Below are 27177 nucleotides of genomic sequence, written 5' to 3' on the forward strand. Positions count from 1 at the left end.
TTTTTTTTTAGGACACAATAAGACTTGAAACTGTCACAGCTGAACCAGTTTTGACTTTTAGAGGTTAGCGTGATCATTTGGCAGGCGTGTTCTCGAGCGGCGGTAGGCAACTTTTTTTTTTTTGGGGGGGGGGGGGGGTGAAGGTTGCCCACCCCTGCTGTGGAACACAAGATGAAAGTGAGCCAAGCAAGTGAAAACAGTCGCTTAAAAGCACCTTTTAAATGAAAATTAAAAAAAAGACATAGCAGCCTCGTAATCAGATCCAGTCCATATTTCGCTTTCTTTTAAGATCACAACGGTTTGAAATTTAAACACCTGACAAGGGGGGGCAAAAAAAAAAAAAAAGAATTTGGAGGTGATCCAATAAGTAACGACACCTGTTTTATTGCACAGCTTATGCAGACAGTGTGTTTTTCATTTTTTCAGGGTGGGGGGGGGGGTAAATGGCAAATTCGGGAGAAGGCGTCCTCCATTCCACACGGGGTAGGGCGGGGGGCTACTGTTCCTCCTTTTCTTCGAGCACCTCCAACCTACGGGGGCCGTAGAGTAGAACGTACGCGATGTGCCAGTCGCCGCCGCCCGACAGCCGCAGGATGTCCTCGGGCGACACCACGCTCACCTTGTCGTCGTCGAACTTCACCCACTCATCTGCCGAAGAAACATCGAACTTTGCCAAAGTTCGACAGGCGCGTGAACGCGCCACGACGACGACGACGCTACCTTCTTTCCTCTTGACCCAGCCCACGTAGTGACCCGACGAGCTGGAGCGGCCTTGGTGCGTCAGCACCGCCTGCAGGTCGTAGTAGCCGCTGTTGTTGGAGCCCACGTCTGCACCAAACATTTTTTTTTTTTTTTTTAAACTAACTGATCGGCCATCCATTTTCTTAGCCGCTTATCCTCACGAGGGTCGCGGGGATCGCTGGAGCCTATCCCAGCTGTCGACATGCAGGAAGCAAGCGGGGTACGCCCTGAACTGGTTTGCCAGCCAACGGCAGGGCACATGGAAACAAAACAGTCGCACTCACAATCACACCTAGGGGCAATTTAGAATGTCCAATTCATGTATGCGAAATCATTTTTCACTATAAATGATTACATCACACCACTGTACTAAATTCTTTTGAAAGCCTCGTCGTCAGCGATGTCGCAACTCACCATCAGGGAAGGAAAAAGGATCGTATTTCGCTTCCTTGGCCGAGTCCTCCTTCTTTGTCACCTGTTTGGGCTACAAAACGTCACATGAAATCATCATTTTGCACAAACGTAGAGCTGTAAAGTGAGGTTGCCGCGACGTCACCTTCTGCTGCTGCTGCTGCTTCTCCAGCTTCTTGTCGTCCACCTCCTTGAACTTTGACCTGGTGGCCAGCATCCTCTCCTGCAGCTCGGCCGTGCACAGCTCGTACACGTCCAGCATCAGGGGGAACTTGACGTCCTGAACGCAAACCGGGCACCCGGCGTCGTTAAAAATAAATGATGGCACGGTTAAAAATCACAGTTCTGGCCGGTGGTCGGTCCGAGACCCCCAGACCCCCCCCCCCCCCCCCCAGACCCCTTACCCACCTTCAGCACTTTGGCATTCACAGACTCTTTCTCCTTATAATAGAAGCGAACCATCTGCACCGTCAGGTAGGCTGGGAGGCGACTCAGCTTCGACTGTGGACGGGAGCGAGACACACGAAGTGGTTCCTTTTAAATTGGTAGAAAATACTACTAAGGAAAAAAAAAAAAAATAATACTAACATCCATCCATTTTCTTAGCCGCTTATCCTCATGAGGGTCGCGGGAGTGCTGGAGCCCATCCCAGCTGTCAACGAGCAGGAGGCAATCGCCAGTCAATCGCAAGGCACATCCAGACAAACAGCCGCACTCACAATCACACCTATGGGCAATTTAGAGTGCCCAATTAATGTTGCATGTTTTTGGGATGTGGGAGGAAACCGGAGTGCCCACCCGGAGAAAACCCACACAGGCGAGTCCGGGATCAAATGTGGGACCTCTGAACTGTGAGGCCAACGCTTTCCAGCTGATCCACTATGTCGCCGCAAAACCAACCCTGTCCAAGAATTAGAACCATAATTCCCGGCCTACAGAGCGTACATGGTTACAAGCTTGTAAAGGAAATACCATTTGGTACATAGATACGCCGCAGCTGTGTAAAAGCCACAAGTGCCCACATTGACACACGAGATATTTACAAAGCAAGATGGTACACAGAGTATAACGCTAACGCTAGTGTTGCGCTAATGTTCGCGCTAACGGGGCCGGTTAAAATGAAACATACCGGTAAAAAATGACTGCGACACGGCAGTACCACGTTAGACCGGTAAAGGTCACTTCCTCGGCACATATATTCCACCGGTCTCACTCTTACCTTTTCCCGCTCGAGTGCCTTTTTCAGCTGTTTTTTTAAAAAATGCACAAATTAGCTGAATCACCGCGTAAACCGCAGGATTGAAAGTGTGTGAAAAAAAGTTGCGGCTTAGAGGCCGGAAATTACGGTAATTCATTTCAGATCTTTGTTTTGTTGGGGGAAAAGTATTTACGTCACCGGTGGTCTTGTAGATGCAAAACGTCAGTTTCAGCCACACGTTCAGGTTACGCTGATACAAGGCCACGTCATTCAAGTTTGTCTTTTTAATTGATATAAATAACTTAGACTAATAAGGGGGAAAAAATATCATCTATTGGTCTCCTACATGTGTCAAAACATGGACTACAATCACAGAATGGACTATTAAAAATAGCAGGATGAACAACAAAAAAGATGAACTGGAGAAGGAAGCGTCACAAATGTTGATAACGAGGTGGGGAGGGGGTGAAATGAAAATGACAACAAAAAAGGAGGCGGAATAATGAATGGAAGAAGAAATTATGTTCATGAGGATGAATGGAGGCCATTTTGCGACTGCAATGGAGTTGCGACCAACGTTGCTTACTTACAGATTTGATGTAGAGAGCGTTTCTATCCAAACTTGTTGACATTTTGGTGATTTCTTCCTGAAGTCTCTGCAGACAACAGGATAAACAATTGTTACTTTGGAAAAGCACCCAAACCCCCCCCCCCCCCCCCCCCCAAAAAAAAAAAAAAACCCCAGTCATTCAATCAGTTTCTTGAGCGATCAAAAACATTCCAAGGTCAAAAATCTCAGGAACGCGTGCGACTGATTTTACATATTTGCCCGCAAATGTTGCAATTTGGCCTAAACCTCCAACGTTTTCCAGCAGGAAAATCTTCGTCATGTGGAAAAATCTAAACTGAAGAGAAGTAGCACATATCTTAATACACATTTCATGTTATTTAGAAACAAATTTATATATATTTTTTTTTTGGGGGGGGGGGGGTTGTCTTTAATTGCATGATTTCAATAGAACCAAAATCTATGCTAAATTCTCACGCGACGCTCACCTAAGCGCTCTAAAAGGCGCACACGTTCAAAAGTCACAGATACTACAGTATCGTATGCGCCAGTGGTGACCCCAAATACCTCAATCCTGTGCACCTATTTTCTTTGGGTATTTTTATTCAAAGGATTAACAATGGAATAATCAGTCCAACGATGGATTTAAAAAAATATTTTGACTATATTTGCCATATTCCACTCAGGTGCGACACTGAGGACGATGCGTTCGGGTTACGTCACGTACATACCAGCCTGAGTCCCGTGGCCAAGTACTTGACCTCCTGATTGATGAAGCAGCTGAGCTGGAGCTGACTTTCTTTGCCTTTGACCGGCTCCTCGTCCTCGGACTCTGTGCATTTCATGCTGGACAAGACTTAAGGACCCCCCCCCAATAAATAAATAATAATAATATTCACACTGGCAGATTTTGTTAGCTCAAAAGTTAAAATACTCCCGACGAGGTGAGAAAGGATACGTAGTTTCGAACTCGACGCCAAAATACTGGTCAATGAAGTTCTTCTTTGGGGATGCGGGAGCAGCTCCGCCGTCGGTGTCGGTCTAAGACAAAACGGATCGTTTTTCACGACACGCTTCAGGTATGTTTTTGGTATGCTTTAATTTCAAATATACAGACGGCTGACATTTATTTGCTCCTCCCTACTGTCAAAACCAAAAACCAAACAATCCTTCCTTCCTTCCTTACTCACCTCCATGGGAGTCTCCGGTTCCAGCGGCTCCAGCTTCTGCTGAAGAACTCTCATCATTTGCAGCCAGCATTCGTTAGCGTCCTTGAACAGAACACGGCGCCAAATCAATTGAAGTTGCATTGAGTCGCCGTTCGGCTCGGCGGTCTCCAAACCTGCTGGAGGTACTGGCCCTGATCCCCCTTTTCGGCGAACTGCGGGAAGGCCATGTGGAGGAACTGCAGCAGGATGATGGGGGGCAAGCTGGACGAGGTCTTGTCCATGGTCTCGTACAAGTCACGCAGGGCTGAGGACCCAAACCCGGGTGCAAATTTAGCTGTAACCAAGGTTAAGCTCTGTTGGAAAAACCTCCCCTCGTACCTGCCGTGATGTACTGCGATGACGCGTTGGGCCCCGAAGATCGCAGCGCGCCCGAATACCTGCAGAGGGAGACACGCGTCGTCGACTGAAATCACGGCCACGGGCGGGCGGAGGGCGACTCGTGAGCGGCGCCGACTGACTTTCTGAGCGCCGTTTTGAGCTCGGGCACGGAGCGCAGACACTGCACGGTGGCGTTCATGTAGCAGGTGTTGCCCAGGTTGTTGAGGCCGCACGGAACGTCCATCTGAACATCGAGCGCGCGCTCGGTAAAATGCCTTCACATAATCATGACCACAATATACAACGAGTACTGATACACAACTGCGTTGGTGTTATCGTTTAATTACATATTGTTTGTTATACAAACATTTTCTATCATGATGACTTGGCTTTCGCTTAGTCCAGTAGGTGGAGGTGGACTTTTAAAGCTAGCTGATAGACGGGTGTTCAAATACTTATTTGCAGCTGTACCACACAAATAAATCGTTGGAGAAAAAAAAAAAAAAAAAAAAAAAAAAATCATACAATATGATTTCTGGATTTTTCTTTTTAGATTATCTATCTCACAGTGGACACGCACCCACGATGAAAATTTCGGACCCCTCCATGATTTGCAAGTGCGATAACTTGCAATATAGCATGGTGTTCAAATACTTATTTTCTTCACAATGTCATTTCCCCCTCGTACCGGTAAACTAATGCAACAAGTAGAGAGAATTGTAGCTACTGTAAAAGCTCGGCGGGCCGTAATTTGCCCACCCCGCTCTTTACTCACTGCTGAGGCCAGCTGCTCATCAGTCATGTCTTCTACAAACATGGGCCGGACAGCCGGCTCCTCGGGCAGAGCCTCCGCTGATCCCATCATCAACAGTGTCATTCCCTGGACAAACAAATTACATTTAAATGCGTCGCCGTCTCTCGCTCGGCGCTCCGCAACTCACCGCCAGGGCTCGGATACTCACATTTTTCAGTTTTAGATTCCCCCACTCGTCGTCCTGGAACGTACGTGAGACGTGGATTAATAATTAACACAACGTGAGGTTGAGGACACACAGCCACAATATATTAATCATAGACTTCTGTATAAGTGGATTTCGTACCGAAGCCCAAGGTAGTATACGGTGGGTCCCTCCATATTTGCGGGGCGTTCCGTTATTTACATCCCCCGTGAATAACGATAAATGCGCAAATAATGGATGCAGTATTAATACACGCTGCTTACGCTGTCAGCATGTATGCCAGTATGTGTTTAAGCGTGTATGTAAGCTACCATATGATGTCGCATGACAATTGCGTTTCACATCTATAAGCAGAAGAAGCTTATGTTGCCTCGCTCACTGCCCGTGTGGGCAAGACTGATGATTTTCTACTAGTCACTCACACTTGAAAAATGCACGGGTGTGGTCAGTCATATCCGCAGATATAAACTTACTGGTTTGTCTTCTGTTTGTGATGATGAGTGTACCCCTTTAAGAGCGGAGGGGGGCAGTGTCAGGTAAACTACGAAGTAGGAGTAGGATGAGCAGCAGCTCGTTATTAGGTACCGTGTTTCCCCTTGTTAAAAAAAATAAAAACAGACGTCAGGGTGTGATTCACTGCGCTGGATCGGTTTTCATGTGCGCCGAGAATGCGCGACAAGTGCGCAGCTTAGAGGGCCCATTGGTCAAGACTACACAAAATAAGCAACGTCTTTCAATATCTCTGTATTTCTACTTGTAACAAATTTTATATGCGTGATTTTTCATGCTTGACTGTGGTGATTTGCGAGTGCGATGGCGCTCGGGCGCATACGCATCACTCAGATCACAGTGACTGTTCTACACATTCACGATGTCACATCGAAACTAAAACGATCACACCAAAGCAAAAAGAATAGCATAACTAGCAAATAATAAAACAAATTACTCACAAAATAATTGACACAAAACAAACTAAACAGTCTTGACATGCGCCCAGCATGCTTTGCGGCAAGGTAAGCTTCTTCTTCTTCTTCTTACAGATGTGAACCGCAACGGTTCCTCAAAGCCTCGCGAGCGCCATCATGTGGTAGCTTACACACATATGATAAAACACTTGCTGATATGCAGGCTGACAGTGTAACCAGTGTTTAAGTGTACCTGTACATCACAGGTGTCAAACTCAAGCCCCGGGGCCCAGATCTGGCCCGCCACATGATTTTATGTGGCCCGCAAAGCCAAATCTCAAGTGTCAATTTCCATGATTCTTGTAAAAATCTGTATCAAAATTTCAAATTGTCATATATCATAAATGAGAATGTTGACATATTACAAGCATTTTTGTGTTACCAAACATGAATAGTTGAAAAACATTACCCTTGCTTTCTGATTCCAAAACTAGTTCATAAATTGATGATGTAAATATGATGACATGATTAAATATTTTTGTTCCACATTTATAACGGCCCACTGACGGAAACCGGAACAACAACATGGCTAGTGAGAAAAATGAGTTTGACACACCTGCTGTACATTGTTGGACAAGTCACACAACATTTGCAAATTTTGGAACTCGCTGTGCACAAAAGGTGCCAGGTCCAATGCGGCACCTCGTCTATTTCGAAGAGAATTTAAGACCTTCACGATCGTGGAAATACAGTAAATTAAAATTTTGAAAAAAAGGGAAAAAAAACAACTTTGAAACCCAAATCTCCGAATATGCGGGGCCGCGAACGGTGAACCGTGAATTGGCAAGGCATTGCATTTTGAATTTTGACGCACACCGATTAAACGTGCGTATCAAGTCGCACAAAAACTTTTGTATTTCAACGACTTCATACTGCACATTATTCCTTTTCATGTGACTCATTTAAAAAGACAGAGAAGCCTCAGCAAGTGTTATTACAATTAGAAGAATACACACGCAAGACGCATACACAAAGCAGTAAGGCCGGATTTACACACAATAATTCAAGCGACACAATTCTGATCTGAAATAAGTAATAAATATGGGTAGTAATAATTACTTTATAAACAAAGAGTTGTAAGCAAACATCCGTGCGCATTTACCTTGAGGGTGCCGCCCTTCACCATCACCTTCTGTCTGTCGGGCTGCACTCCCGTCAAGGCAAAGAGTTGAGCCTTGAACACCATGGGAGGCTCTTCGGTGTTCAGCTCCACAGCATCAAACTTCTCTTTGCCCCATTTCACATTGACTGTGGGATAAAAATGTGGGGGGAAGGGAGGGGGTGGGACGTAAGTAATGATGAAGCACAAATTGAGTATTAAACTTCATGTCAATTTGATTGATCGGATCATCTGATAATTGGCATTTTTTGCTGATCGACTTTGATGTCGTAATTAGTCGATCCGATCAACAAAAGACGTTTACTCCGCATCGTCGTCATGCATAAATTTGAATTCAAAAGCGAGTTTATTTTTGGATAGTAGTTAAAAACTGTGTCAAACAAATATGAGCATTCATCTGAGATGGCACGCTGTGGCGACCCCTAACGGGACAAGCCGAAAGATAAATACATATTTTGTCTGTGCCTTATGATGTAGTACTGTAAATATTTGACAGGCAATCAAGTTAAAAATAAAAATAAAACATGAAAAATTCCGCATAATGGTAGAGATGGCATAAAATGGGCGGATCAGACCGCAAGACAAATTTGCTTTATCACGGTCTTTGTCAGACTACTGCAATAAAATCTTGTTTTTTGATGCAATCGGTATTTTTTGTAAACTCAAATACGACATGACTGCACCCATTACATTATGCCGGCTGTACTAGAAGAAAATAGGCCACCTTTTAATTCACTACAAGTGCAAAAAGTCCAACTCATACCTGGTCTAGTCTCCATTGCCCAACTTTATTGTGTGTAAATGCCAAAAATTAAGTTTAAAGAGGGTTTGTTTAAAGCGGTAGCACACTTGTTTTCTTATGAGCAAGAGTGTAATGCTAATGCTCAGATGTTCATCTCCAGGATTTTTTACATTCAATAGATATTATTACAGGGGTTGCGCGTCAGGAAGAGCATCCGGCGTAAAAACTGTGCCAAAAAATATGAGCATTCATCTGGAAGGTCACGCTGTGGCGACCTCCAACGGGATAAGCCGAAAGAAACTCACTTTCTTTTTACTAAATATTGAAATATTATAAGACTGTGGTCCCTCGAATCGTTTCACACATATTGCAGAATTGACAAAAGTGATCATGAATATTTGAGCTATACTGTTGGTGAGCTTCATGTGAAGACTGCTTGTGTTAAATAATTTTACTGTTCAATATAGTTGGCTTGGTTTCTTAATTGTGTACTTACTAGATGCATGGTCTCAACACAACAAGATCATGCCGGTTTTAAGGAATTTGTCACAGACTTTTACATTGAATTACAAACCTCTTAATTGGAGATTGTCTTTTTTCCCCTGCAAACCAAACCTTTGTTTCTACCAAAAACATAATGAAAAGCCACCTTGAATGCAATACTTACACAGATACCAGATTTTCAGAAATAAAACAACCCTTAAGTGCCTGAGAGGCTATTTCATTAATCACTGTAATTTATTAAACAGTACATAAGTGAGTCTCCAGTGAATGGTGAAGCCCACCAGAGTGCTCCCCCCCCACCCCCCCAAATGTATGACACAGCAAGAAAAAAATATAGCGACAGTCCCTGAGAGTGGAAGATTATAGTGGAGGGGTTAGCTGTTGACATGCTACGCTAGTTGACATGTAGTAGTATTCGTGCTGGTTGTTTTGACACATAAACCAACAATTGATTGTATAAAGCAATTTATTCATGAACGCTGTAATTGTAGGCGTCTAAACCCAAAATTATGAGTTCAGTGTGCCAACTTTGGGATCGCCTAATATAGTTAGCATTGCTCCTCGCACTTGCGTACTAACCAGCCTCAGTCATTGACATTTTACTGGATGTCATTTAAGATCTTAGAAAATATCATATTAACAAAAACCGTTGCGTTGGACAAATAAGTGCTGTAAAAAATGGTCAGTGCCAACTGCTTAGCTTAACTAGCAGCTAGCAGTCTAGTGTCAATGCCAGTTACCATAGGTAGCCGGCTATTCACACATTTAATATCAAATATTAGAGAGTCATTTGTTGTTCAATACACGTATGATTTGCAGTTTTGTGTTTCGAGTATTAGTGTAACATTACAGCCCTCAAACGCGTAGAAGACAGTATGTAGCCGTTAGCAGGCTAAAAGCACATCAAGCTAGCCGGGCTAACACGCTTAATTACGTTAGTGCGCTAAAACACGAGGGCTTGTTTCGTGTTGTTTTGTTTTTTTTTTTTGCTTGTTTGTTTTAAATTCCAAAGTCTCCGTCAAGAACGCCCGCGTACCTGAAAAGACCGGCATAATTGGCAAGCTGCTGGGTCCCGCGCAGTGGCTTTTCGTCCCGTTTTCAGTCGGCCGCGGCGCGAATGAGTTGACTTGGCCGCTAGTTGAGGACTGTGAGAACTTCATTCAAATAGAATGACGCTGCAACACGCTGGGAACTTATCGATGCGCTCTGGCATCGACTCGCCATGGCCGCCCCGGGTGCTTCACTTTCACAAGAATATTTGATAACTACATTTTCGCACGATGCCTAAAATATATATATATATATATATATATATATATATATATATTTACGAAAAAGAAATAAATGTCTGAATCAACTAAAATACACCACAACTGAATGCGCCCTCCCCCTTTTTTTAGAATGGAAAAATGTTACTTTTCTGAAAAAAAGTTCTTAAAAATATAACGATCACACCCCTAATCTTTATTTGAAAACATTGTCACCTTTTTACCTCTAAATTATTTTCCCCCTCAGAAAATAGACCACTAAATCAAACAGAAAACGCCTTTTCATTGAAGATAAAAAAAAAAAAAATACCTTTTCCCTCATGAATACATCACATTTCTCACATTCATCAATACAATCTCTTAAAAATATAACAATTAACTTTCTTGTAAATATGGAACTTTTTCCATTATTTTGAAAGTACACCACTTGGTCCTCATCTCTTTCCCCACTACGGCACTTATTTAAAAATAAATCTTGAAAACGTGTTGGCTTTTTGACATTGCAGTGCTTTTCGTTGAAAATACAACTTTGTTCCCCCAAAATAAACAGCACTTAAGAACTTTAGGATGCCCCCCCCCCCCCAATCAATGAAAAGTGAGTCTCCGGTGAATGATACAGATATGTTTATTGACATATCCATCAGTGCGGACTCTAATGCAAATAAACCATGCAATTTATTAACCAAGACCAGAGTATATCAGAGTTCCAGTGCTTTTTTTTTCTCTTTTAACTGAATTGGGAAAAAAAAATGTTTTAAAAACAGAACAAAAACAAAACAAAAAAAGATTTTGGAGGTAATTCCATAATCCATGTCTCTCATTATTTACATTGCAGATGGGGGTGTTTGCATTAACGGGACCATGGCCACTTAGTTGTTGACACTCTTGTTTAAGTACACTAGCCCGAAATTTGTACAATGATCTGAGTCGAGTATGGGGGACTTATTTTTTTATTTTTTTTTTCATTTTTCACATACTAACTCCATTGCAATATGCCTAACGAGGTAAACTAATATGCACTTTATGTCAAGGGTGGGGAACCATTTCAGTAAAAGACTTCTGAGGACGTTTCTTCATGTTTATTATTATATATTATGAGCATTTGTGATTGAGGGCCGACTCAAATACGTGGACGTTCCCCAACCCCGCTACATACTCAAGTTAAGTTGGAATAAAACCACATGTATGGTATTTAAAAAAATATGTCTGGTTTTGAAAGGATTGTGTGTGTGGGGGGGGGCGGGGTGTAAGATATGGCAGTTAAATCAATACCCAAAGATTATTAAGGCACTAGGTGGACCAAATGCTACACCTGTTTTAGTCTTCAAATAATTTACAATTCAAACAGTGCAGTTTTTTTTACATTTGTTAACTTAAATGTTTTTCCTTTTTGAACCATTTGTCTAGGAATCAATGTAAGGCAATACATTACACACACACAAAAAAAAAATACAAGCAAGAAAATATATATCACAAGAGACAATGTACCAAATAAACAGAAAAACAAAACAAAAAAAAAGTGATGGAAGTTTTAGGGACTCCTATACGCCATTACAACGGAAGCTTCCTTATGGCTTGGGAGCAATAAAAATAATTAGAATAATAATAAAATAATGCATAGATTTAAATGATCTTACTCAATACATCTAATACTCGTGTCCCAATACTCTTGTTTCCAAACCTGATAAACTGACTTGGAGAGCAATAAGAATTTATTAAAAAAAAAAAAAAAAAAAAAAAAAAAAAAAAAAAAAGGCCAGAGAGGATTAGACAAAGGCATCAGTCATTTTTTTTTTTTTTTTTTTTAAATCCAATGGAAACGGAAGTTTGGTTGCATTTAAGGATCATGTCAGGTGTTTTTTTTTTTTCTTCTATTTTTCCAGTCCTGAGATTCAAGCACTCACGGCACATCTGCAACACCCGGATGACAGTACCTTAAAGCTGATTCCCCCCCCCCCGACCCACCCAATTGTCAGAAGTCTCCGCACGTCACCTCGTACTTTCGGGGCGACGGTGCCGTGTTCTTGCTAGAGCTGTGATGCTGAAGATGTCCAGGTAGGGCGGGTCCATCATGCTTTATTCGGAAATATCACTGTCAACGTTTTGTCCGCGGTTTGAGGACGAGCGAGGAGGAGAAAGTACAAAATAGTCCAGGAGAAAAACAAATCCAACGGTTGAGACGGTTAGCTGAAAGAAAGAGCAGAGACAGGTGTCCAGTAAAAGAGACGGAAAAAAAAAAAATCCCTTGAGCATGGTTAGTCACCCACAAAAGAGGAACACCATTTAACATCTTTTCTATCTCACTGTAAAAGGTGGGAAAGAAAACAAAATATTGTGTGCACCAGTTAGTCTTGCTAAACAACACACGGTTGGATCTACCCTGCATGATTCAATTGACCCAATTGCCTTTTTTTTTTTTGTAATTTTTTTTTTTTTTTAACTCAAGTGACATAATTCAGATATTCGTCGTTCATATAATCCCATATATTAAGATCAGCTTCTTCCAAATCCAGAAGAACCAGATCCAGTTCGGATATTTGGCAATGCAAGTGGAGCATAACCGTCCAGATTGCCTGTACAAAGTCAATGTTAGCATGATTTTCCTGAAATACGCCGAATGGTGTCTTTATAACACACCCGCATCAACCCAAACAAAAACCAACACCCACTGTATAGCTAAACTACAGTGAAAGCACATAAAATTAAACATGCTACATTTGGGGAAGTACCGCGATCTAGTTGTTGACATAGCTGGATCCCACTTCTGAGGATCAGGGTTTTTAAATTCAGTGAGGGATCAGCCCAGGCCAAGTAATTTAGCTTCCATCCATCCATCCATCCATCCATCCACCCTCTTCACCGCTTATCCTCACGAGGGTGGCGGGGTACACCCTGAACTAGTTGCCAGCCAATTGCAGGGCACATGGAGACAAACAGCCGCACGCACAATCACACCTAGGGGCAATTTAGAGTCTTCAATTGATGTTGCATGTTTTTGGATTGTGGGAGGAAACCAGAGTGCCCGGAGAAAACTCACAAAAACACGGGGAGAACATGCAAACTCCACACAGGCGGGGCTGGGATTGAACCCAGGACCTCAGAACTGCGAGGCCAACGCTTTACCAGCTCATCCACCGTGCCGCACTAATTTAGCTTTGCATTATTTATGTGCTGCATCTTTTAGTTCCGTATTGTCCTGCCTGGGTGTTTACACTTGTGGAATTAGTCACAAGCAAAGCACATTTGCCCATGCGGGTTGCTTCATTTGTTCTGGTGTAAAAATAGTCATGTGTCACCTTAAATCTGCATGAAAAAAAACAAAAAAATAAAGGCATTAAATCAGAATTGAGCACTTGGTCCTGCACCGTAAGTCCAACCTTGGTGTCAATAGCAGGAAAAAAAATGCCCCGTGACCTGAAGATGTTAACCAACCGACCAACCAAGTGAGCACCAATTGTCTCGTGTTAGAAACACCCAGTTAATATTGCTATAATAATAAAGATGATGGGAATAAATAGTCTTGGGGAGGACCCAAAAAAAAAAAAAAAACTATCCACACTTTTGCGAAGCATCTCTTGTCAACAAGTGCTGGATGTTGTGTCTGTCGCGTGGAAGCTGGAGTGCATTCGGCTACAACACAGGAGACAAGACAGCAAACAGGTCAAGTGACTTGACTCCGGCACGTCATCACAACTCGCCGCGCGGGGAAAGACGTGCCGGTTGCACACACACCCAACTCACTAGACATTCCTCGCATATACGGAACGCAACACGAATCCTCTGCAGCGGGTTTGAAAGGATTTAGCGATACTGAGTGCTGCGCAGTAGAGCTTACAATTTTCAGACCGTCTTTAAACACCCTGTACGAAGAATCATAAATGTACCTCTTGAAATTGTTCTGCACTTTTTCTGTAGCTGCTATGAATCATTTTTGCTGGTACAACACCAACAATAATAATAATAGTAATGACAATAATAGTTATTCTAACAAAATAATATATCTTAGATCCGCATAACCCATTTAAGGGAGCCAAGAATTATAAAATTGTAGAATAAGAACCGCATTGTTTGAGATATGACAAAGAATATTAATGCATCAGTCAAAAATGTGCTTGGGTGGGTTGGGAGGTAGTGACATACACGCCAGCGAATACCATATTTCCTCTAAATCGTGGCAAAAAACAGACCACAATAAGTAGGTGTCTCCTTTTGTCCATCAGGAAAAAAAACTACAACCAGTGCTGCCACCAGGGGGCGGTAATTAGCTTTTACTATATGATGAGGAGAGACCGTAGCCATGGCATCTATAAACTTGTGTACAGTGGAAATTACTAGAACCTGCCAAAATGGGCTAGTAATACAGTGTGCCCTTCACTGATATTCACGGATTTCATTTTGTAAGCTTCTTCTGCTTACAGATATAAAAAGCAATTTTGCCTTGTAAGCGCTCGTGGAAAAGTACAGAAAAGGTCAGAGGGAGCTACATTGTGTCTTTGTAGACCTAGAGAGGAACTGTGGTACTGCGTGCGCAAGTCCGGTGTGGGGGAGAAATATGTTAGAATGGTACAGGACAGCAAAATAGCGGTGAGATGTTCCATAGGTGTACCAGAAGAACTTAAGGTGGAGGTGGGATTGCATCAGGGATCCACCCTGAGTCCCTTCCTGTATGCGATAGTCATGGATAGGCAGGAAATAATTGCCTCCCCTCAAACAGAAATCTCCTTTTTCCCCATCAGTTTTTATTGACTAATGACAGACACCGGCATTAGTTTCTGTGAAACAACATGCATGGCATCTGTAAAGCTGACTTTTCATCGTGATATTTACAGAGAAAGAGCAAAAATAGCTTAACGTGGCCTAGTGAAATAATGGGGGATCGCTTTATTTGTGGGAGTAAATGATAAAATATGTGATTAGATCTATATAATGAAAAAAACAAAAATCAACAGTTAGCACTTCCAATGTGTCTCGGAAGCACACACCACGAATATGACACAGTATCTGTAAAGATGGCATTTAGAGTGGGGTTTATAGATACTCGCATTCAGGATAAAATTTGGAAAAACCTGACGGTTCTTTGTATTTGAGTAAATATTATGTAAACTCTCCCGGACACTACATGAGGAAATACAATGTAACATTTACGTCACTTGACATTTTGGTACAATTTGGTAAAACTGTCCGTAGTTCAGAGGATTAATGTTAACAAATCGGTTCTGACATTACCTCAGTTTGGCTGTATTGCTTTTAGGGTTTTTGCGGAAGGACTGGTTGGGTCCGGGCCGAGTGGACATGGAGCGTGGCGAGGCTCTTGAAAATGTGGTCGGGGGCGTTTTGGGGATCTTCTTTCCAAGATGGCCAATCCATTTCTTCTGTTCATCTTGGGTCAGAGCCAGCAGGAGCATGTCCCGGGCTGAGGTCACGTCGTAGTTTACTGCAAATCCCCACCAAATACTTCAGTTATGGACTCCCAGAGCAAATGTTTGCGGAATGAAGACCCCAACAACTTTACCTTTGCAAGGAGCAATCACATCCTCCTTCTTGTCCAGGTGGTCCTTGTGGCACTTGACGTGGCAGCGGCGGCACTCGAGCGCCGGCGGCGGCTTGAAGACGTGCCACAGCGGCTTGGAGCATGCCTCGCAGTTTGAGGGGAAATGGTACAGGGTCGGGATGAACTCGTGGCCTTTGTGCGGCAGGCAGTTCTTGTCCCCCTGCGGGACCGTCTCCATGTCGGCCTCCTTCCTGCACTCGCCCTCGTTGGCGTACAGGATCTGAAAGCGTCCCAAAGTCACGTGAAGGGAATGAGAATAAAATAACATTAAAATGAAATAAAATTATAAAAAATAAAATAATACAGTAAAATGAAACAATTAATAAGTAATTGTGATTACAGTTTCGTTTGCATAAAGGACCTGAAAGCCACGGTCCATAGTCACGCTAAGGCAGGGGTCGGAAACCTATGGCTCGCGAGCCACACCTAGGTCTTTTGGTGGTTGCATATGGCTCGCAGAGCCCTCATAACTACATATTGTATACAGCAGGGGTGCTCAATGTATCAATCCTGATTGATCGCGAGGAAGTTCTGGTCGATCGCGTGACTGTGCCCCCCCACAAAAAAGATGTCAGCCTGACTTTATTTATTTTTTTTTTAGCATTTTGGCACCACACGTAACTTTCTCTAACAACAACCTGCTGCACAGCCTCCAATGACAGCCATACACTCTTCCAAGTTTACCTGGCACTGCCTCCTTCCATTCTTAAGGGGCTACACTCAATTACAAATGTTACAGTCCTTACGCAATGTGGTTTATAATGACAGCGTGCTTATGCGCTGCCCACCACCGGATTTTATTATTTTTTTTTTTTTACACAAAGACACGCCTCTTTCAGCAAGCATTGTTGGCGAGCGTACATAAGTGGGGAGAAATGAAAAAAATTCAACCGGCAGACCGGCTGACTGTGAAAACGTGGACCACACTTCCAGTCACATGCTACATACTGCGACGTGTGAATATTGGTGGACTGACAATGTTTGGTTACACCTATGCGTATGAAATGTCTTTCTCACATTTAAAAAAAAAAATTAAGACCAACCTACGTTCATGAATAACGGATGGAAGTCTCAAAGGCTGCATGAAGTTCAATTTTACGTATAAAAGAGACAACTAAGCTATCATCAAAGAAGTCGCATTAATGGTACTTTGTCATCATTGGTTAGCAACAGTATAATGTAATTTAAATGAATTTAGAGACTTATTGTACTCTTAAAGTGTGAATCTTACATAAAATACACGCATATACTTGTATTTATTTTTAAAAATACTGTATGGCTCCTTTGGAATTACATTTTAAAATATTTGCCGTTTATGGCTCTCTCAGCCTAAAAGGGTTCCGACCCCTGCGTTGAGGGATCCTAATTACTACATACCTAATGAAATAACATTCATTAAATATTAAAACTACATCTTATATTAAAAAACAAGCATTTTTACAATACAAAATACCTTAAAAATACTCTTGCTGCCATACAGAATCTGAACGTCCACCATCGTCAGGTTCGGGCAACATTGGGATTAACGTTTGTGGTCAACGGCAATATTTGATTTTTAAAATGACTAATGTGAGCTCCGTCATTTTTACCGAGTGTATGAGATCTCCTCCACCACAAAAAGTTAAATTGTGCTTCTTTTTTTTTTCATTTTTAATTGGATTAATAAAGTGAGGCTGTATTCAAATCTTGTACTTTTTACTTTGCAAACTCCCACTTTCTTAAAAAAAAAAAAAAAAAAAAAAGATAATCAGTAAGACTCGTCAGACATAACGCTATGAAAAAAAAAAAAAAAATTGTGACTCTCGGCAAGGGCCCTTCCTACCTGGAATATTCTTGGAATTTCTTCAGTCTCTGCTCGGTACACGTCTCCTTGTGTCACTGGTCTCACATGAAACAGTTTGCTGGAGGGAGACGTAGAGCCATCAGAACTCCAGACGACTACAAACATTCTACATATGTTTTGGACGGTTCCTTTTAAGTCGACTCACTCGATATCTAGTACCATGGAAGGGTTGGACTGCTCCTTATCTTGCTCGTCATTATAAAACAAAATCTTCTTGCTGCTCACCACAACGTACTGTAACAAAACATTGGACGGGAAATGAGACGGAGCTGGACGGGAGCGTCTCTTCGGAGGCCAGGCGCGTACGAATACCTGCTTCTTCCATCCGTATCGCTTGATATTTGTGCGGTTCGGAATGGACAACCAACCCTCCAGTCTGGATTCTGCAAAAGTAGCAGAGATGAGATAAAATTACAGACCAAAATATACGGATTAACGGGCAATGTTGAAGCAGGCCATGCAAAACTCAATTTGGGTGGAAGAAATGGGGAAAAAAAAAAAAGTTAATAAAGTGCCAGCTTTTCACCACTTAAGGAAGCAACTACAGAGGAGTTGAGAGCCTCCATGCAAGAGGACAAGAGACACGTTACGAAATACTGTACAGCATGTAACATTACGAAAACTACAGTGTCTGGTTTGATTGTCATTAGTGCACAATTTGTCTTTACCGGCTTGACCACTCAAGCTGTTATTTAAAAACATAACTGTGTGGAGGTGCATGCAGCCGAAACGGCGCAAGCGCAAGAGAAAGAGGAGACCAATAGGAATATGGCTGGATTTACATTGAATGGTTCAAGTAACATCATAAATGTGCCTTGCTCTCAATTGACACAATTAAGATGTGCATCGTGGCAAGGAAAATTAAATATGCTCTGTATATCATCTTTTCCTTTCGGTTTGTCCCGTTATGGGTCGCTGCAGCATGTCATCTTAGATGAACGCAAATTTGTTTGGCGCAGTTTTATGCCGGATGCCCTTCCTGACGCGACCCCTCTGCATTGAGCCCGCTTAGCTTCCGAGATCTGACGAGATCGGGCTGCTCTGTACATCGTCAAAGATGGTAAATAATTGCAGACATAGTGTGAAACGTCCCCCAGGTCTACTCCACCCTATGCATGAACATTAAATTTTGTAATATTTATTTAGCACGTCAACTTTGGTGTCTGCACATGCAAATTGATAAAGATGTTCGGGGGATGTGCGAATTGAAACGTACATGGAAATAAAGTCATAATAAGTGAAGCCAGGCAACGTTATAAAGTGTAAAGTGCAGTGTAAATCCAGCCTAAATGTGCAATGTATTGTGTTTTTGTGAGGGAGCGCTTCCAGTCCAAGCAGCATTTCTGTTTGAGCATGCCAACAGAAAAAGTGTTAAGTGTTTAAAGAACATAGTGCATTTGATTTAAAAACAAACACCGAAAAAAAAAAGAACTTTATGATCCCTGGAGCTCAATTTAAAAATCACCATCACTTACAGGAACCATCCCGCTTATTTTTGGCTAGTCTGAAACTTTTTCCTCCGCACGCTTATCAACGGGATTCAATTTGTTTAAAGAGCACTAAGAAAGAAACCAACGAAAGAGCACCACAACAGAACAGCAGCTGCAGCACGTACAGGCCAGGCAAAAGAGGGAGCTCGTCCGCTCGGTTACTCACAGAGGGAAAGCAAGAGAAGTTACAAAGAGAAGAGCGAGGACTAGACGTGAAGGGGAAATGAGAGAGATGGATTTAACCACAGGCATTATTTCAAGGAAAACTGACACGGAATCTGTCGACGCTCATTACGCTGCTGGAAAAAAAAAAATTACATGCTGGAAAGTAGCAAGTACAGAAACTCTCACTTTTTACTGTCCAATCTAAGACCAGTCTTCAATACAAGAATGATATCTTTACATAAAAAATACCTTACACAGAGTGGAACTTGAGTGATTTCCGTAAATGGCGAGAATTCAGCTCAATGCGAAAGATGAACTTAATTTTGATTTTTTTGTATGTGATACCATCACAGAAGGGTTAACAAGTCATGGAAAAACCGTGATAGTCAAATTCAATGAACCACTGTCTAAAACCTAGTACAGTTTAGGAGCTGGTCGATGTTTACGGTTAGCGGCAGTAGACACCAGGCGGCTTGTCAGCGCGCATACTTACCGGCGATGTTGCTGTCCGTCTCGTCGGTCAGCAGGCTGGTGATGCTGGAGTTGTCCATACGTTGCTGCAGGTCGTTCAGCTTCTCACGCAGCTGCTCGATGTCGCTCTCCTTGCTGTCCAGCTGCATCTGGAGCTCGTTACGATACGTGCATTCCTCGGCCAGTTGCTGCAGGGGGGAGAGTGATGGTGGACTTCAATATCATCGGTGTTACTGTCTTAAAAACAATACAAACAAATCATGAACTCACCGCCTGCATCTCACTCAGCTCCTTCTGATACTTGATGGCCATGTGGTTGAACTTCTCCTTTTCCTGGTTGAGTTCCAGCTGCAGCTTGCGGTTCTCCTTTTCCTTCTTGCGTAGATCAGCCGTGCTGCCCTTCTTCTTCTGGTCCAGCTTCATGTCCTTGCGGTTCATGATTTCTGCCAGCTTGTTTACCGCCTGATGAATTATGAGGCCGGCAAACAGGTAGAAATGCCCAAAATGAGCCCGAGCACACAAACACAGAACTGGGCCGAATTTGGGCATTTTCCCCAACCCATCAAAGTCCCAATTCAGATGTCCTTCCCATTTTCTCCGAAATGGATCCAATGCAACAATTGTGAATATGAAACCTAATCAAAATGTATGATCACAAATCCTTGTGCGTGTGAGGTCAACACTGAATTCAGTTCCCGCCTCTTTAAGATCGATCGGAATCTCCAGGATCACAAATAACGGACAGGTTGTGTTGAGCATTTGTTTAAATAAAAACAGGCTAGCTAATATGTTAAAAATCAGTATGCGTGTAGTCCGCATAAAAAAGATGCATGGTTACCTGGGTTTTTAGCGTGCGCTCTGTGTTGAGGACCTTCTCATAGATGGCCTTGATTGAATTTGTAATCTCCTCTTTCTGAGCAGCATACTCTGAAAGTAAAGAAGGTTGTGTATAATATATATAATATATATATATATATATATATTGGGAATTTGTCAGTATTGAACATTCGCGCTATTCGCGTTTTATAGCATAAAAAATAAAACTGTTCAAATGGTTACTGTTGAACTTGTCTTCATTTCTTGAGAATTTTTTGCTAGCAGGTTCCAGTTTAATATTAAATGTCATGAAAACAGCTCCTGTTTACACAAAGCACTTTTACATTTTCTTATAGCACCAAATGTGAAACAAATCGTGACCCCAAAACTAAGCAATGTACAGTAACAAGCCTACTAAAATTCTATGTAGGTTTAAATCCAAATTATTAGTGTAAAGGGGACACTTTGTTTAAAATATAAACTTTTCATTTTCTATATAACACCACCACAAGGGCAGTGAAAACATTTTGTATAAAACAGTTATGAAACTGAAGAATATATACACAAACTAAAAATTGAGTCACTGTTCTTGTCAAATTGCTGGGTACAGTCGAACAACTTCTTGTTCTTCTTTTCCTTCTTCATTAGGGGTTGCCACAGCGTGTCATCTTTTTCCATCTAAGCCTATCTCGTGCATCTTCCTCTCTAACACACACCGTCCTCATGTCCTCACTCACCACATCCATCCAACTTTCTTTGGTCTTCCTCTCGCTCGTTTGCCTGGCAGCTCCATCCTCAGCACCCTCCTACCAATATACTCACTCTCTCGCCTCTGGACATGTCCAAACCATCAAAGTCTGCTCTCTCTCACCTTGTCTCCAAAACATCCAACTTTGGCTGTCCCTCTAATGAGCTCATTTCTAATCCTATCCAACATGTTCACTCCAATCTATCCATTACTACCGCAAACAGGAAGGGGCTCAGCGCGGATCCCTGATGCAGTCCCACCTCCACCTTAAATTTTTCTGACACACCTCCAGCACATCTCACCACTGTTATGCTGCCCTCATACATGTCCTGTACTCTTCTAACGTATTTCTCCGCCACACCAGACTTGCGTATGCAGTACCTCGCTTGGTACTCTGTCATATGTTTTCTCTAATTTAATCAAAGATAGTTGGATGTCTGGAGTGTCTACTCACACAAAGTGCGAAATCAAACAACCATATAAATAAAATGTATGTTTAAAGTAGCGAGTATTGGTTTTGCACATGTGCCATTCATTCAAGGTCTGGATGCGAAAGGCCTTCTTGGGAGGGAATCTCAGAGACACCAGAAGTCTCCAATGACACCACAAAAAGGCGCTAGAATTATGAGAATAGAATCTTAATCACTTATGGGAAAAAAAGTTACTATAGGGTAACGATGCACCAAAATGGAAATCCTAGGCCAAAACCGAAAACTGAAAGTGAGGACCCAAAGGGTGAAAACTGAAATACCGGAATAAATTATTATGATAATTATTTGCAAAATTGTTTTCAGATGCGGGGTGTACGTTACTGTTTTTTTTTTTTTTTTTTTTTTAAATAAATCAAACCTTATAAAACAATCTTATACCCGCACTGCCAAACGTTTTGGTCCTCTCTTGTCAACCATGTCACCCGTTGAGGCTTGTGATGTCTCCCGTCGATTCTTCCGAGGGAACACTTGTTTTTTAGTTTTTTTTTCCTAGTGCTCTCCCACAGCTGGAGCTGTAGGCTACAATTATTATTTGTTGCGTGCTGCTGCTAATGTGTTGTGTGCGTCACCATAACTTGGCATGATTCTATTAAAACCACATGTTTGGTTCAGTAACTCACATGATTATTAGTTATTCGTGTGATCTGTCAGAACATGGACAAGCAACACCGAGACCGAGATAACAACGGAAAAACGCCTACTCAATGGTGGGCCCTGCGAGCTTTATCCAGAGAAGCGCACGCTGGGAGCAGTTTTTGCTTGCATCATTATATCGTGTTTCCATCTTTTTGTTTTGTCCGAAAAACCAAAGATTTTGAGAGTCTGAATATTTGGCGCATCACTGGAGGTGGTGACAAGTTGGGACAGCATTTCCGGTTTATACGGTAAGATTTTAACCTGAGTGTTACAAGTGGATGGCAAGTGCACTGTACTTGTCTCCTTTAAGATTTAAGGAGATGCAGTTTAAAAAAAAAATAAGTACCTTCCTCCTGAGTGCGAATCTTCTCGCTCAACTCGGCCTTCTCTTTGGCGAGACTCTCCACATCTTTGGTCAGAGTTTTATACGACTCCTCAAGCTGCAGGGAAACAAAATTATAAATAACGTTTCGGAAAGCAACATAAAACAATGTTGGGTTTTGCTCACTCGTGCAATGGTGGCCTCCTTGTCCACGAGCTCCTGCTTGTGCCTAGTGACCGTCTTCTTGGTTTCTTGGCTGAGCTCAAAGTACTGCTCCTCTTGCAGCGCCCGCGCCAGCTGCTCCGACTCCGCCTTTGTCACAGTCAGATCCAGCTGGGCCGATAGCGACTCCCTTTGAGTAGGAAAGAAGAAATGAAATTTTATCCGAGGTATTCACACACGACAGAGGTAGTGACGGCAGGCTGTGGCGACGTATGATGCGCTCTCTTACCTTTCACTGTACAGCTCCTGCACCTTTTTATGAACTTCCTGAACCTGCCTGTTCCTTTCTTCTATTTCCTCTTTGAGCTCTTTGACCTGAGTTTTATAAAGTGTCTGGAAGGGAAAAAAAAATATTTTAGTCTGCATACCATCTCCAGTATCAGGAGGTCAGAAAGATCTGATACTCACAGAAAAATACTGTTCAGCCTCGAGCTGGTCCTGAAGTTCCCTCATCTGTCCTTCATTGCCTCTGTATTGCCTGATAAAGACATCAAACAAAACATTTTTACCCACTTGTCTCGCATCGGAAGAAGAGAAAAGAAGAAGGAAAAATAGAGCAGTCTTCAAAGGGATCTTAGGGATTAGCATTGAATAAATGGCACTCAGATTAAAGTCTAATCCCAGTGAAGACTGTCGGAGATCAGCTTTGGCGCAGTTGGTGCACCATAAACCAGAATAATAGCACTTATATGGAAATAGCAGCTTGACTTGCAAAGAGCATTACAGAGAGGGGACCAATGTGACAAAAAAAAGGAACAACTGGCAAATAAACTTCAACATAGTCCAGCAGTGGACATGAATAAGTAAGGGAGTGACTGCCATTTATTATCAAACAAAACTGTACAATGAAATTGGAGCACCTCTCCTTCTGGATACATAAAAGCAAGTAAAAAATAAATCATCATCATCATCATAGTCATTAGCCTCACAGTTTTAGGGTTGGAATCCCTGCCCTAATTGGTGTTCTCCTCATGCTTCCATTTGTTTTGTCCAGCTTTCCCACACATTCCAAAACCATGCATGCAAAATTCAGTGATGACACAAAATTGTTCATGGGTGTGAACGTTAGTGTAAAGGTATGTTTGTCTATATGTGTCCCGCAAATAGCTGGCAACCTGTCAAGGGTCTACCCCAGATTTCACACAAAATCAAGAGAAAAAAGGCTGCAGCAAATCTTATTTAGAACACGACATTTGAATTGTCCATTATTATCTGCACCGAGACATTTTATTCTACAGTGTGGCTTCACTCACTTTGTCAGCTGCGCCAGTTGAAACTCAAGTGAGCGTTTACTCTCCAGCGCCGTATTAATCTCCTGCTTGAGTTGCTTCTCCGAACACCGGAGCCGGTCCACCTCCTGCATTCGGCTCTTCAGCTCGTTTTGTGCCATTACCCGCTTACTAGACTCCTGTTCCACCTGTATCCTCAGATTTTTCACCTGAAACGCCAAGAAGGTATGAGACTTTTAAAAAGGATTTTGTGACTCATTGAAAACGTGTCTGTGTGGAAAGCATTCGACTCACATCGTCCTCCAGCCTTTCCTTCTGCTTCATCAGCTGCTCCATCTTCTGCACCGACTGCTTGAGGTCAAACTCTAGCATTGAGCACTGCTTCTCAACCTCCACCACCCGGCTTTCCGCTCGCATCCTCGCGCCGTTCTCCTCTGACATCTTCACCTGAACAGCTGTGGTGAAAGCACGATCACATGATTACAAAAACAGATGACACATCCTTTATAGTGGGGTACATACGTGGCTATTTTAGCCTATTAGTAACTTTACCCCCTCTTTTTTCGTCTCTCTCACATTTAAAAAAAAAAAAAACAACTAGTTAAGATGTTAAAATTCAGTACAAGTGTGTAACCTGATAATGACCACAGGAGGGTGCAACATACCATTCATGGCGGCTGACTTGGCCTCTTCGATGGACTCGTATTTGTCAGTCAACTGTGCCCGTGTCACCCGGTGCTCGGTCTGCTCCTGCTCCAGTCGCTGCTGCAGGGTCTTCAGTTTGTAGTTCAGGTCTATCTCCAGGTTGTTTTTATCCTGTGTGGGTTAAAGACATGAGACCATTCCAGGAAATATAGAAAAAAACTAAAAAAAAATTCAATTTTTAGCTACTACAGACGGAATTAAGTGATAATCTTATACACTTAATACATCCAATGTTCACAGTTGCTATTGTTCAAACATTTAAAATGTTAACAGCTGAGTCCATTATGAACTTAGCACCTACTGAGTCATGTAAACAGTCTGATATAAATTAAAGTGTGGAGTCTTATGCATATTGTAACATGGTTCCCTGCACAGTATTAAATATCATTTTATGTTACGTGGAAACGAGGACATCTTTGATTAGCGCTCACACATAGTTGATAGAGCCACAATGTTGTGTAATAATGCTCCAATTACTTATTCAATACAAATACTGTAAACCTCTCCCTTAAATAGATCCCACACTTTTCCCTTCAGGACAAAAAAAGAAAACTAACAATAGTCGCTTTGGATCATGGGAACTACTGTTCACACATAGCTAAACGAAAGAGCAGGATCCCAAATGAAGTGCAGATTCTGAAGATGCGGCAATACAGATCTTCGGTACAGTGTTGAATACGTTATCTGTAGCGTCTTCATGACGATTAGTCTCACAGAAGACTCCTGCACGATTGCTCTTCAATGATGTGCTAATGTGTGTACATGTCTATATGTTTTTATTTTTTTTTTATCTTTCCTTTTCGCAATAATTGTCCTCTTTTTGTTTAAAAAAAAAAAAAAAAAAAAAAAAAGGTTCCAGTATATTGTGTTACTGTACCTTTTCCAAGTTATTGCTTCTCTCCTGGGCCTGTTTGCGTTCCGTCTCCACTTTGGAGACGCTGAGCTTCAAGCTTTTGTTGTCCTCCTGCAGCCCCAACAACCTCGCTACGAGGGAAACAAAACAAGACACGCTGCCATGAGTCTGGAAGCGCGTGCGCCATAAGAATTGGCAGCTTCGTCGACTCACCTTGCAGCTCACGGATTTCCTCAGAGTCTTGGCTGTAGTTCCTCCTTTCCGAGTCCAAGGTGCTCTGGAGCAGCAGGAGTTCCTTTTCCAGCTGGGCCTTTTCGCCATCGGCGGCGCGGGTCCGCTCTTGCAGCTCACGGTTCAAGGTCTCTAGCTGGCTCATGGACTTGGCCACCTCCGTGTGGTTCTTCCGCAGCCTTGCCGCAGTGTCTGACTCGGCACGCAGGAGGTCATTGGCCTCCTCCAGCTAAGACCACAGGAGACAAAATTTAATTTTTAAGTTTTATTCCCTACACCTTTGAACACTCGTTTTATTTCCGCAAATAGTGCCAGGTGTATTTAGTTACACAACTGCAGATGGAAGGAAGCTATTATTTTTAGAAACATGTATATTAAACACTATTGTTACATTATGAATTTTCTAGTGAAATTGGATTTTAATATGGAATAGTGCAGCAAAGCAAAAACAAACGAGGCAGATTGGTAGGAATAAATAATTGGCCTAGCCCACCTCCAAAACATAAACATAGACGCACAACATTGGGGAGCAATTACATGTCCAGAGTCCAATGCAACACTACTCATCTTTAAAAACGCTGTCTCTATGTACAGTACTCTAAATTACTTTTAATATTTAGTATGGAATTTGTTTACAATCTGAGGTAAGAACTTTAATTCATATCCTTTTTGGTGAAGTCCTCAGAAGCTTAACCTTTCACTTACTTGCATGAATTATAGTGTTACTGCACAACAAAGTCACATACTATAATGTTGTAAAACGACATCCTTTATTTCATCTGATTGAGAGACTGACACCGGGGTTCTTTTTTTGGTTAGCAACAGACTCCAGATGGATGCAAAGGTCCATGTCTCAATGATAGCGGTTTATCTATGAACTGAGATAGTAACTGTAACTCTTTGTTCTTTTTTTTTTTTTAAATCATCTATTGGAGTAGGGACACCTTCTTAAGGAAATATGATATGTTCAATGAAGAATGCAGGATATTAATAGTGCATTACCTGACTCTGCAGCTGGGCGATCTTGTCATTCGAGGCCTGCGAGTTCTGACTAATTTTCCTCATGTCTTCAAGTTGCTCCTTCAGAGTTGAAACTACAAGGAATACGATATGTCATGGGAAATCCCAAGATATTACCCGCAGAACCCACAGCTTTATTTCACTATTTTTTTTTTTGTGGGGGGTAGTGGTCCTCACCCTCATTCTCCAAATTGCGTCGCTTCTCAGCCTCCTGGTCGGCTTTTCTTTGGTATTCAGTAAATCGGTGCTGTAGCATGATCTTGTCCTTTTCCAACAGGGACATGCTGGCCTCCACGCTCTTCCTCAAGTTGGCCTGCAGAAGACAATCGCATGGTTACGATGCACAGAACAAATTCTATAA

General features: G+C 42.3%; 2 protein-coding genes across 8 annotated transcripts in view; both read right to left on the bottom strand.

Annotated features, from left to right (window-relative positions):
* Positions 1–126: 126 nt before the first annotated feature.
* usp14 (ubiquitin specific peptidase 14 (tRNA-guanine transglycosylase)) lies at positions 127–9979 on the bottom strand. Of its 6 annotated transcripts, none has more exons than XM_061839595.1 (17): positions 9792–9978; positions 7492–7637; positions 5428–5460; positions 5241–5345; positions 4606–4709; positions 4466–4524; positions 4261–4391; positions 4109–4189; positions 3877–3959; positions 3650–3764; positions 2941–3006; positions 1561–1653; positions 1298–1432; positions 1156–1225; positions 721–828; positions 620–648; positions 127–530 (listed from the first exon to the last, which is right to left on the bottom strand). In XM_061839595.1, exons 1-17 carry the CDS (start codon positions 9913–9915, stop codon positions 423–425), a joined length of 1590 nt encoding a protein of 529 aa, XP_061695579.1. In that variant the 5' UTR covers positions 9916–9978; the 3' UTR covers positions 127–422. The 6 variants fall into 6 exon arrangements, with proteins under 6 accessions (XP_061695579.1, XP_061695578.1, XP_061695577.1 ...); XM_061839598.1 differs by having other exon boundaries at positions 430–530; positions 721–790; XM_061839594.1 differs by having other exon boundaries at positions 127–648; positions 1156–1216.
* A 986-nt stretch (positions 9980–10965) lies between these two features.
* rock1 (Rho-associated, coiled-coil containing protein kinase 1) overlaps positions 10966–27177 on the bottom strand; it is a 39830-nt gene continuing 23618 nt past the window's right edge. Inside the window, exons 14-34 of one of the 2 annotated variants that reach the window (XM_061840439.1) lie at positions 26994–27129; positions 26799–26890; positions 25779–26025; positions 25590–25696; positions 24673–24823; positions 24302–24462; positions 24032–24216; positions 23187–23256; positions 23008–23111; positions 22743–22908; positions 22581–22674; positions 20382–20470; positions 19814–20005; positions 19566–19731; positions 17730–17800; positions 17563–17651; positions 17397–17475; positions 15536–15794; positions 15250–15457; positions 13583–13653; positions 10966–12210 (exon numbers count right to left, since the gene is read on the bottom strand). In XM_061840439.1, the coding sequence (XP_061696423.1) occupies positions 13602–13653; positions 15250–15457; positions 15536–15794; positions 17397–17475; positions 17563–17651; positions 17730–17800; positions 19566–19731; positions 19814–20005; positions 20382–20470; positions 22581–22674; positions 22743–22908; positions 23008–23111; positions 23187–23256; positions 24032–24216; positions 24302–24462; positions 24673–24823; positions 25590–25696; positions 25779–26025; positions 26799–26890; positions 26994–27129 (2718 nt within the window). In that variant the 3' untranslated portion in view covers positions 10966–12210; positions 13583–13601. The remainder of the gene's footprint in view (positions 12211–13582; positions 13654–15249; positions 15458–15535; positions 15795–17396; positions 17476–17562; positions 17652–17729; positions 17801–19565; positions 19732–19813; positions 20006–20381; positions 20471–22580; positions 22675–22742; positions 22909–23007; positions 23112–23186; positions 23257–24031; positions 24217–24301; positions 24463–24672; positions 24824–25589; positions 25697–25778; positions 26026–26798; positions 26891–26993; positions 27130–27177) is intronic. The other variant, XM_061840440.1, reaches the window with a different exon arrangement.

This window comes from Syngnathoides biaculeatus, chromosome 13 (genome assembly GCF_019802595.1).
Source record: "Syngnathoides biaculeatus isolate LvHL_M chromosome 13, ASM1980259v1, whole genome shotgun sequence".
Lineage (NCBI taxonomy): Eukaryota > Metazoa > Chordata > Actinopteri > Syngnathiformes > Syngnathidae > Syngnathoides > Syngnathoides biaculeatus.

What these genes read in the sequence shown, in the direction of transcription:
- usp14 (XM_061839593.1), bottom strand. Translation starts at nt 9,915, where the DNA reads ATGAAGTTCTCACAGTCCTCAACTAGCGGCCAAGTCAACTCATTCGCG. An exon ending in TGGCCACGGGACTCAGGCTG is followed by an intron (nt 3,007 to 3,649) that starts GTATGTACGTGA and finishes TGTTGTCTGCAG; the next exon opens with AGACTTCAGGAAGAAATCAC. An exon ending in TCCTTTTTCCTTCCCTGATG is followed by an intron (nt 829 to 1,155) that starts GTGAGTTGCGAC and finishes TGTTTGGTGCAG; the next exon opens with ACGTGGGCTCCAACAACAGC.